Source organism: Onychostoma macrolepis, chromosome 15 (assembly GCF_012432095.1).
Source record: "Onychostoma macrolepis isolate SWU-2019 chromosome 15, ASM1243209v1, whole genome shotgun sequence".
Classification (NCBI taxonomy): Eukaryota; Metazoa; Chordata; class Actinopteri; order Cypriniformes; family Cyprinidae; genus Onychostoma; species Onychostoma macrolepis.
The window spans coordinates 22,520,487-22,532,630 of NC_081169.1; the positions used below are offsets into that span (position 1 = coordinate 22,520,487).

The 12,144-nt window shown below is 38.2% G+C and overlaps 1 protein-coding gene across 5 annotated transcripts in view; it reads right to left on the minus strand.

The window, feature by feature from the left end:
• Positions 1–2,264: 2,264 nt before the first annotated feature.
• Positions 2,265–12,144, minus strand: part of stard13b (StAR-related lipid transfer (START) domain containing 13b) — a 92,718-nt gene continuing 82,838 nt past the window's right edge. For all 5 annotated transcript variants that reach the window (XM_058744429.1, XM_058744432.1, XM_058744430.1 and 2 more), the window contains 11 exons: positions 10,469–10,532; positions 8,533–9,911; positions 8,147–8,317; positions 7,662–7,821; positions 7,278–7,476; positions 6,955–7,168; positions 6,574–6,694; positions 6,169–6,405; positions 5,844–6,061; positions 3,232–3,408; positions 2,265–3,090 (listed from right to left, as the gene is read on the minus strand). In XM_058744429.1, coding sequence (XP_058600412.1) covers positions 2,973–3,090; positions 3,232–3,408; positions 5,844–6,061; positions 6,169–6,405; positions 6,574–6,694; positions 6,955–7,168; positions 7,278–7,476; positions 7,662–7,821; positions 8,147–8,317; positions 8,533–9,911; positions 10,469–10,532 — 3,058 coding nt within the window. In that variant the 3' untranslated portion in view covers positions 2,265–2,972. The remainder of the gene's footprint in view (positions 3,091–3,231; positions 3,409–5,843; positions 6,062–6,168; positions 6,406–6,573; positions 6,695–6,954; positions 7,169–7,277; positions 7,477–7,661; positions 7,822–8,146; positions 8,318–8,532; positions 9,912–10,468; positions 10,533–12,144) is intronic.

Below are 12,144 nucleotides of genomic sequence, written 5' to 3' on the forward strand. Positions count from 1 at the left end.
AATTTGTGAAGCTCAGTTATCTTTTGCTGCACATCAGAAATATATTCTTTGGTTTTTCTCATTGTGATGAATGATTAAGGGAATTTGGGCTTTGTTTTCCCTCCTATATATATTTATGTGAAACAGGAAGCCATGGCTGGATAATTTCATGTTCATAATCACCCTGGAGTGCTCAAAATTGTGAATATGAATGGGAATATTTTACTCATAAGAATTTCTAGGGGTGCTATTAATTGTGTCCAACGTCTATTTGATCAAAAAAACAACATTTATTTCATAATGATATTTCCCCCCATTTAAAATTCTTATTATCCAATGAAATTTTGTGAATTTTTAAATAAAAGATCAAAAGCATTAACAATGCAGATGAATTTTCACAGCCTTCTTTCATCATAACTGTCATGACTGTATTTGTATATATATGTAAGTATATATGTAAGTATGTGTGTGTGTGTGTGTGTGTGTGTGTGTGTGCGTAGTCTATCATATATCTTTAATGGTGATGCTGTATCATTCCGCTTATTGGTGTAATTGAAGCCGGCGCTACTTTCATGTCTCACACACCTCACCGCGGATTCTAAAATTGCTTTCCTGCTTTTCACCAATGACTGACTGACTGTAAATGATCTTGACAAAAGACACGTTAAGTAATAAAGATCACTGGTGCAATCAATACATTTAATAATATATGTGACATTTCAGCAAACCATACTGCAATTTTAAATTATAGCCTATATGTGCAGCTATTAGGCTAGTGTCTGTATTAAGTAGGCTATTTGGACATTTTGAAGTGAGCAATAACAATCACAACCTCATGAGGGAAGGTTTCAATCTTTTATTTAGATGAAGCTAGTAAATGATCAGGACATACTAAAAGTCTGAAATTAATGATGTTATTAAGATTTTAGAGTGAATTGACAGATGTTGACTTGATTAATTCTGATCTGCCGAATGCACAGCAGTGTACTGCATAATAAACACAAGGTGTTGTGTTTCACAAAATAAACAGTTGAACTGGTGATTAACAACATGGCCATGATTTTGTTTGTTTGCTTGTTTAGTGAGATCAATGTGGATCTTTTTGTGGATCTATCATTTGACAACTGTTTTGAATCGCTGTGGTGATAAAACATTATTCTGTGTGATGCTATATAACCACAGAGGCCATGTGATGGATTTATTCTTTGGCTGTCTGCTGAAAACCACACCATGAGGTTTGATCTCTGAAGAGGGTCAAGGTGTGCGTCTGTAATGCTGTCAGATGTTTATAAAATCATGTACATTTATTTACAGCAACAAAGTGTTGTTCAAAGTTCATTTGATGTAATCAATGCACTTCATTATTATTTAAACATGCATTCAAATTTAATCCTTTTTTGTTTGTGGCATTGGTGTCACCTATTTTAACATCCAAACAAATTCTGTGTTAAAGCATTTAAATATCAAAACAGTAAACAAGCTGAGATATCTGTTGAAACTGAGCAGCCTTTGAAGTTTTTAAAAATATATATATATATTTACCAATAAAACTGGGAATCATTAAGAGGAGGGAGAAGTTTGTCATAGATAAACACTGACATCTAGTGGATAGCAGAAGTACTTCACCAGTTTCAGTACTGCAGGTTTGTTTTGAGCAAATGCTGGTGGAAAAAATTATAAAATAAAATAAAAATTACTCTTAAATCATTGTCATTGACTTGAGCTAGAACATTTAAAAGTTTTGGGTTGATAACATTGTTTAATGTTTTTGAAAATAGTATCTTATTGCTCACCAAGAATGCATTTATTTGGTCAAAAATACCAGTAATAATGTGTTATATTACAACATTAATATTACAATTGTGTTAATATATTTTAAGTGTCACATTATCCTTCAGAAATCATTGTTATGTGTGAGTTGGTACACAAGAAACATTTTTCTTATTATAATTGATAAAAACAATCGTGCTGCTAAAAATGTTTGTGGAATCATTTTTTATTCATGAATGGATTTATAGAAAGCTCAAAAAACAGCATTTATTTAATGTCTTTATTATAATATTTATAAATATCTTTATTGTCACTTTTCTTTAGCAATATAATTCATACTTGCTGAATAAAACTATTGATTTCTTTAAAATTAAATAAATGAAAATTTTACTGACCCCAAACTTTCGACCAGGTAGTGTATGATTTTGATAATGGTTATGTTGTTATTTTTATGAAAAACTGATATTATATCAATAATCACGTAGGGAGAAAATAAGCATCAAAACAAATATGAATTCATTTACATCGTTTAATTAAAAATCATTGTCTCTTTGTCATTAATGTAATCCAGTACTACAAAAGCAGGTCTGAGAAAATCAAACCCAAGTCATTTTGTACATCTTTTAAAACAAGCAAGTACAAATTCCATAATATTACACCCATTCATGGACAAACATTAAAATAGAAACAGAGAAAGCAAAGTAACTCAGCTTACAACTGAGTAACATTTTGTACCATATGAATTAAAACTGATATCTGTGCAAAAGGAGATATCCACATGTATACATAATATTTGTTCTACATGAGCATTTAAATATATATTTATATAGTCTATACAAGATGTGTGTGTAGATACACACATACACACAAATACAACAAGCACATACATGGACATGCGGTGCATGCATGTGCAAATATAGCTTTCTTTTTTAATTAAATAAAATATATGCTTCCCAGAAGCACTTAAGAGCTTAGGTGTCCTATACATTGTATAAGATCATATGAAAGAATAAAATAATTAATTATAATACAAATAACAATAGTTACAATAAGATAATATTAAAAATGGACAAGCTAAAGGTACATTGGTAAGTTGACGATATTCCCATTTGGGTTTATTACACAGACCAGGCAACTCTGCTCATTGTGCAAAAGGGCAGAAATTGATCAGGGTTCATAGAGTCACAGAACTGAGATTTCAGTTTCCAGAATAATACCAGGGCTCAAATTTTTGTTTCTGGACCCTCTGTGTGGATTGGTTGGAAGGAATTGCGAATACGAGCAGCTTCCGCGGCGCAAAGGTGTCCGAATGATTTGTTATACCATTCGGGAGTTCTCCCCCTGAAAAAAAGTGCAGAATGTTACCACACTGGCGTGTATTCATTTCTATGAACAATGCAGCTACAGTCAGAAAATTCTATTTGTGTGTGTGTGTGTGTGTGTGTGTGTGTGTGTGTGAGTCATTCAACTTTATTTACTCACTTCAGGTCCACTCTACAGATGTGGGTGAGTCTGGACTTGCCAGAGCCACAGGGCTCCAGTAAGTAATTGGATTCCATCACTATAGCTCTGATGCCCCCTATAGGCGGACAGTCCTCATGTTCAATAGACACAGACACCAGAGAACTCGTCCCCCGTGGCAGATCCGTCCTCCACGACCTGAGCATAAACATCAGTGTAACTTTATAAAACATTGCTGCAGTAAACAGAAAGCTAAAGCAGTAAACTGTGATCTAAACTGTAAATGCTACTACATCCTACTACAATTTTTTTTTTATACCACTCTATAACTCTCTAACACTATATAACTTTCCAGTAAATCATATTTGCTTTGTAAGGATATTTAAAAATTGTTTTATAGGAACTGTTAGGAATATTTTATTTAATATTTTACTCATTTCTGACTTTCCCAGGCTTGAAACTGACAAAAGTTTACATAAAATATAACCATCGTTCCATATGTTGGTTGACCTTCCAGTAATTTCTAAAAATCATTTTATAGTCACTGTTAGGAATGTTTTGTGTGAGGTAAAAATCTATATTATATATAATATCTATAATCATTAATATATCAAATATTGCTAGTATTCATTACATATATATTAAATATAGTTAAAAAATATAATAACATTTAACATATATACCGTTAGAAAACATAGGCATTTTTGTGAGATATATCATATGATTCAACATATTGTTGCTAGTATTCACTACAAATATATATAATATAATTAAATAAAAAAAATGTAATATTATATTATTTATTTATTTATTTATTTTTTACTAATTTACATGACTTTCACAAGTCTGAAACTAGGGATGCACCGATACCACTTTTTCCAGTACTCGCCCGATACCGATACTTTTATTTTTGATACTTGTCGATACCGAGTACCGATACCGATATTTTCATTGCATTTGTAAATTTTTTCAATATTGGGTACAGAAACCAAAAGAGTATGTGTAATGTTAGTTGGTTAACTTAATTTATCAAATAGATACAGTCAAACCAAAATTTATTCAGACACCTTCAAAATTTCTCACATTATCACAGTTTATTCGCTGTAGTTTATGGTAGTAAAATATGACAAGAACTCAGAGTTAAACTGTGTCAGAACAAATTCAGCTCGATAATATCAGATAACTTTTATAGAAAGGTATGTGATGGATTACAATCAACCAAAATTATTCAGACAGCTGTTAGTATGACAATATTTACACAACTATCAATACTTTGTCAGGCAACCCTTAGCCTTAATGACAGCCTGTAGTCTCCTGGGCAGCTGTCAACCAGGTTCATGCAAACCTGAACTTCAGTTTTTTTTCCCAGACTCGGTCTGAATCATTTTTGGTTCCAAATTTGTATCAATTTTATTGGTAGTCCACTGTATGAAGAATTTTTGGATATAATATGTCACAGTTTACTTTATTTTGCTATCCTCACTTACATAAATGAACTATAGTGTCCTGTACCCACTAGTAAAAAATATCAAAAATTATATTTGGTCTCTGAATAATTTTTGGTTTGACTGTATATCCTTCGGTTATTTTCACACTTAATTATGCACATTAAAATGTATTTGACAAGTTTTTGTTACTTTCACTGTTCATTTTATTTTTGCTCTATGGTACATCATCTTTAATTCAATTGCATTAGAGCTGCTAAAATCACGCATTTTGCTGTAATAATGCAGGGAACCACTCGTTATAAATCTCCTAACTGTGATATTTTCAGAAATAGAAGTCATGTTTTTCTTTGCTTTTCTTTCTAATGCAGAAACACTCATGAAGCAAGCAAAACATGCACAACGCACACACGTATTTGTACTGGTGCAGAATGAGAGGGACAGTACAGCCTAGCGCATTTCACACAGGCTGCTAGTTTCACTTTCGCCAGAAAGTCGTGTATGCTTAAGGTTGAAAATAAATTATTTATTTTATAGTGAATGCCCCTATAAATTGTCTTATATTTACGATTCAGTTTTAATCCAAGTGATGCATGCTATGTGAGCGAACATCAATAAAGATCACAGAAGTGCGCACGCGCTCTTTCTCTCTCTCCCTCCCTCCCTCCCTACTGTTAAGTAACTTGTGCATTGTTTTGCTTACTTGTTTTTGACATATCCGACCGAACTACAAATGTTCCAGTGATGTCTGTGAGAAAAGTATATTCACTCGTCTAGCTCGCGCATCTGCGCCGCCGCAAGCTCAATCCACTCAGCGCTTTGCTTTTCAGTTTGCGCACATCAGCTATAAAGGCATTAATACTGAATGTTTAACATTATTCATTGCATACATCTGCTTCGTAGACATCCTTAATCTCTAATAACTCCATTCTGCTGCATGTTGTCCTGTTTCTTTGTCTGAATATGGCACTTATCACATGCTGTGAGGTATCGGCGCTTGGTATCGGGGCATTTTAACAAGTACAAGTACGAGTACAGGAGCTCAGTATCTGAAACTACCAAAATTCACCAGAAATCCCAGGTTTTGCATGATTGTGGCAACCCTGTTATCTCATTCATTTAACCATTGCTCCATAAATCTGTCTATCGTTAAAAAACAAAGGAAAGTCCCAGAGTGATTGGACCCACCTGAGCACTACAAAGTCTCTGCTGGGATGAGGAGGCATACAGTTGAGGACATACTGGAACACTTCTGTCTGCCTGTCCAGAACCTCACACACTTTCCAATTCATCAGATCCACGTCCCACAGGTGGCGTTCCCGAAGAACACGGTTTAGAACCACCGACGGAGGGGCTTCCACCTCCACCGAGACCCGCCAACGCCGCAAAGGGTTCCCATCACCCACCTTGAGTTAAACCAGAGAACTTTACTTAGTATTCATTATCAGTGTTATTAAGATTTTCTGTAGTGTTTATGTCCTGTTGTGCATAAGTCTGAATTTTCCAATCATACCTTCTTATAGGACAGCTCTGTGTTGCCGGTGCTCTGGCAGGACACCCAACCTTTGGCCTTTTCCCGTGATTCTTTGAGGAGACCCTGTAGCCTGGCCTCCATGAATGCAGGCCAAGAGCCTTCATCTTCCCCCTCTTCCTCTTGATGTTGCCGCTTACAGAGCTCCTCAATCGTGGGAGCCTGAAGCTCGGCCTCCACGTAGGAGTTTCGTGATTGTGTCACCATTTCATGTGGAATCTGAGGGAAAATAAAACAATTCGTGGTCTTTAGAGATAATTGAAAAGGAAAATAAAAACAGAAAATTAGATTTGTGGGTGTAATGGTTGTGTTGTAAAATACACATTCCAGTATTTGAAAGAAAGTAGGTCAAATCATCATCATGTGAAATAGATGTGTGTGTCTCACCTCAAACAAGCGGTTGCACTCTGTGATCATGTGTGCCAGGCCCTGAGTGGCAGCCAGGTTTTCATTCAGGTCCTTTTGGTCTGGTCTCCCTGTAGCATACTTTTTCTGCATCTGCATAGCTCTGTAGACAGATTAGAAAATGCTTTAGTTAAGATGACAACTTTTAATTTAAGTAATTTTATAAAAAGCTGAATGATAATAAAATATATTTTTATTTTACTCAATATAGTCCATATTAATTATTTGGAAATTTTATCTAAAAAAATGCTAAAAGTATTGCTTTAACATCACAAAATTTTACAATATATATAACATTTCTTTTTGGATGGATGAAATGAACCGTATATATCATAGTAGATTGAGAGTATATATGGTATTTACTTTGGTGCAAGATTGTCCTTCTTCAGGATGTTGAGATGAAAAAGCGAAGGTGCCAGACACACTGCGATATTCATGGGTGTCATTTGATTCTCCTGCACGGAGGAAGTGACATCGCTCAGGAAGCAGAGCAGTGTTTGCAGTACCTCTCTGTTTTCATCTGACATCAGCATGATGGCTGCCTGCACAGCCTGTAAGCGCTGCTCTTTGGGCACATCTAAAGAGGAAACAAGGATCAGGTGACTAAAGGAAGTCTGTGTTTTTTTCTTCCTAAATTCATGAGATGGATGTTGGAGAGGAGTTAAGCATTGGGAAGTGTTTCTTACATTGGTAAATATGAAGGAAGGTTTCACCCAGTTTGCTGGTCAGAAGTGGCTCAGGCAGATCCCTGAAGAACTGTTTGACCATGTCGGCCACATCGTACGCAGACTGGTCTTCATAGTTGACATCATCTGGAGAATTCTCATTCATCTGTCTGAGAGCTTGGATACGAGACTTCACTCCTGACTTGCGAAACAGACCCACCTTGCGAAACAGAAGACAATTTTATATTGTGAATTTTCTATGTTTTACAAATAGAAATTGGACATTGGAAATTGGTCTCTACATTAACATTTATTTACTTTATTTTAAGATCAAATTTGATGGTACTGTTTTCAGCTTGTTATTTGATTTGAATACAGTTATACTGTTGATTTGATGACCCTAACCTGATCGAGGCATTGGCTCCTGAGGTAGCGCAAAGCCTGCTGGATACCAAGAGGTAAAGGCTGACCGAAGCGTTGCACATGCACAATCAGTGGAACCCCAAAAACATTCTTATCCTTATAGTCTGGAACCTTCATCCTCTTCATAAACTTTGGCACAGACCTGAGAGACACAAAACACCTTGGTTTAAAAAATACGTGTGGGGCTTTTATACAATATAAGCTTCTGTTTCCCCAGGCATCTTTTGTATTTTATGTTTTGGGAGAAGTAAAGTCATCAACACAATAATAATACTCTGTATGAACAGTGAAATTTTCATCACAAGTTTTTTACAGCAGGGTGCAGTAACAATAGTGAGCAGTAGAGGGCGAATGGATTTTCGTTTACTTGTGTTTACTTACTGCTAGTCCCTCTTGAGCTTTAAGCTACAGTAAAACAATAACATAAAATCTCATAGGATCTGATAATTTTTCCAACAGATTCTTACCAGGTCCAGCCATGTTTGTTGGACATGGAGTACTTCTCCATAATGGCAGTGAGTCGGAGCAAGGAAAATTTCTGTAGCAGGCTAAGCTGGGCCGCAGATTGGCTGGTGATCTGGAGAGAGGCGACCGAATGGCTGAGGCGGTTGGAAATCTGGAAGCTGGGCCATCGCAAGCTAAACAAAGAGCCGGAAACCATGTTAGGGATTGAAACCTGGGGTGAATGAATGGGTGACTTTGAGCACAACCACCTAAAATAGCATTTAAAACTACAACAAAAGAACATATGCACAAGCATACATGCTATTTCAACCAGTCAACCAATCCTTTCCAACCTTTACAGTTCTGAATCCAACGCATATAGTATAGCATTGTTCGCTCTGAATCTTACCGTCTTGGTCTGGTAAGTGAAGCCCCAACACCGGAGTCTCTCCTTTCCCTCATTCCTGTTGAATCGGTTTCATTAAGTGACACCCCATCCCTATCTACATCACTGGGGGTTGCCTGATCCTCCATCACTGAGTGTCCCTCAAAATCCAATGTGATCTGACTGGATGATTGCAGGTTGCCTTGACTTTCGTCAACAAGATTAACTCGGTCCTTCCCCGCGTTTTCACTATTGGGTAGTACATTCTTGGACCAGTGGTCCACGATCTGTTGCAGCCCATTAACATGCTGCAGAATATCATCCAAATGTGGGAAAAGGTCTTCCTTTTCCAAGTCTATGAGGTCGCCGGTGCTGGCATAGAGGTGCGAGCCGGGTACATTGTCGTAAATGCTGATCCGACTGCCTCGGGTGCAGCACTGTGTGACGGGTCGAGGTTCTTTGATGCTAGGTGGACGCTGGACATCTGAGTCCATGCTTGCTGAGTGCCAGTTGATGGAGGTTGCCGTTGAGGGTGAAAGACTCTCGATTGACAGAGCTTTAGGAAAGGTTCCAGGCTTGTGATCTTTAGGGATATGCACCACCAGGTCCTCGTAGGAGCGGAACTCATTGCGTCGGTTCTGCTCAGCCACACGCTTACCCTGGATGAGACTGGAGAACACATCCAAGTCCTCCAGGTACATCCCACTGCGCTTGTGATCAGCCCGGTGAACGTTGCGTTCCTTCATGTTTGGCGTACTAACGGCACTCCCGCTGGACTGGCTGCTGCTCCCTTCACTGCTAGACTGGGAGGGCAACCCCATGCTGGAAGGTGGCTCTGCTAGACGCATGTCTCCATTGATGATCTCCACACAGCGGAGAGTTTTCACAGTCTGGGGTTCTTGTTGGAGAACCGGGGCACTTATAACAAGACTCCTGTTCCCTCCACCACCCATTGCTCCCCGTGACTGCAAAGCTTCCATGTGCCTTAAGAACTCCTTAGCACGAGTCCGTCCTCGCTTGCCATGCTTTACAGGCAGTGAACCGTAGCTCGAAAGTTCTGAAGAGAGATGGGCTACACCTAGTGATGTGTGGTCAGGCATGGCTGCAGAGTCCGAGCAGGTGTGGTGCGAGCTGTCCGAGTCTTCCGCGCTGTGTGCACGAACGCCACCACTGCCACCGCTGCTCTCACTGTGGAGGGAAGAGATCTCCGGCTCGCTCAAGTCTGTCAGAACACTCTCTCTGCTGGTTGTTGTCCGCAAGGCAGAGTTTTCCCTTGGGTTCTTGTTCTCCACGCCCCTCAACAGGCAATTGATGTCTTGGAGCCTGGACCAGCGGCGACTGCTCCATTCAAAGGTCCATTTGTCACTGATGGCAAAGAGGTCATCTTCATCTGAGTCTTCACTCTGCAGGTTAACAAGGAAATGCATAAATATGCCTTTATTTTTATTGCCATATCTTTTACTACATTAGCAATTCAACTCGAGACTTGAATACCATCCCAGTCCTTTGAGAAAACACTCTTTTTTTCCTTTTTCCTTCCCCACAATCCAGAACCCCCAGAGGTAACAGTTTAGATTCACTCAAATGGGTTTTTCATGTTTTCAAAGGGCACATTCCTTCCTCTGTTAAATGATTACATAACCAGTGTGATATAACAGAGTTTCTATTCAATATCTTTAGGTGATACAAAAAGAGATACTATACTTTAAAAGAGTAAACAGTTATATCAATTCACACAAAGACAATGCAAGTGGCATTCTCGTATATCAAGTTTATTGTGATGATAAAGTAATGTAGTGGTTTTATAGAGATAGTACACGTGGCATTTGGCGCTAGTCACTATATAGCTTCTTTATAGGCATGATAACCATTCTGATTCTAGTAGCAAAACCGATTAACATTCAATCGCTAGAACAATACACATTCCCAGAAGGTTAAATAGAAATATTGCATCACTTACTTTTTTCTTGGGAAGGTTCACGTCAAGTTTCATAGAGGCACACTTGTTTAATGTATTCAGTCGCCTGAATGGGGAAAAAATAGATAATAATTTAAAATCCTTTCCCTCCGACTGGCTTTATTTTGCATGGCATATACAGTGGTGATGTGGACACAATATCAGCAGAGCACAGCCTTCTGTGGCCGTTTCTAATATAATCAAGCTATAAGATCTATGTCCCTGCTATCCAACACTCAGCTCTGGTGAGCAGCAAACCAAATTAGGCACAATAATTGGCCAATGTCCTACTCTCTCTCATGGTCGCTTGCTTTTAATTGGCGAAAGCTTGCGAGCTGCAGTTGTCATGGTTTTCAATAGCCCTCAAGAGCAACTAATGTGGTGTTGATTCCAGCTGCCACATAGTCACTCCTCCAGGTCTGAGAGGCCTGTTTTTCCCCTCAAATTCACAAAACCCTGCAAAAAAACCATAAGAGCTTGCTTTTCTTTGAAGCCATTTCCAAAACCTCCTGAAAATAGGTTTTTCTCTTTCAGTCACTTGCGTGGTCTGTCAAATATGAAAAATGATTTTGGGATGAAAGTAAAGCAGCTTTCTGAGCTTTTGACAAAGTCGTGGGCTCAAGCTTCTCCTTGAACTAGTCTGTTTGAATTACAAGGCATTAGTTTCACTTACAGCCGTTCACAATAAAGGTCTTGAAGCAACACTGCAACATATCAATATTTCCAATAAAAAGTAAAAGAAATAAGGACGTCTCTTCCTGATCCAAAAGCATGTGGGGAAGATTTATTAAAGGCTGTTAATGCTATAAAGGGAAACATGCTGCGTGACTCAAGTATGCATGGAAACCAAGCTGATGTTTGTGATGTAATAATCATGACATTTTATGACTCTTTATATTGTTCGGTGGTCTGTGTGTGTGCCGTGACAGGAAAGACTTCAGATATAAAACAGAACACAGTCGAGACGTAATATAGAGAACAGAAATACACTGGCCGCAGTCATTGGAGAACAATACGCTTAAAACTGGTTCCAGCAAGATAAGACATCATTATAATTTTTAACATTGTTGTTAAATATACTTATTTTATTATATTTCATTTTTTAATAAGTGTCATTACTAGCAAGCTAGTTTTTATTTTGGTATCAAAATTTGTATTAGGAATTTTACTGTTACTGGTATTGACCACTGGATTTTTGGTTTCACGTGAACCCTACATTTGGCAAAGGATTATCAAAAGGGTACTGCGATGACAAATAATTGATTAAATGCTACTTGATTTGTGAACTAAACATTTAGCATGAGTCTTCATCAGCAAATTGTAGAGAGCAAAGCATCAAAGAAAGGTTAAAGACGTGAGCTTTGTCACTGGTGCTTGGCTTGCAAACATCCACAGCTAACAAACTCCTCCGTGCTCTTACTGGGCATGTCGTGCTAGAATTGTTTACAGAGTTGTTCCCCTCCGGGGGCTGTAGAAAAGTGAGAAGTCAGGGGGAGAGGTGGGAATGTCAGACATTGTTTCCCACACAACAGTAAACAGGTTTGGAATTTCGATGAGTTGCTTAAGGGTTGTTTAGAGTCACAGTAGACCGGCTTGAGTATGCCCCCCTTTGCCCCCAACACTCTCCTACCGGGGCAGTCTCCAAGGCAACCAAAGTCATTGGAGGGTCTTTTCACCTT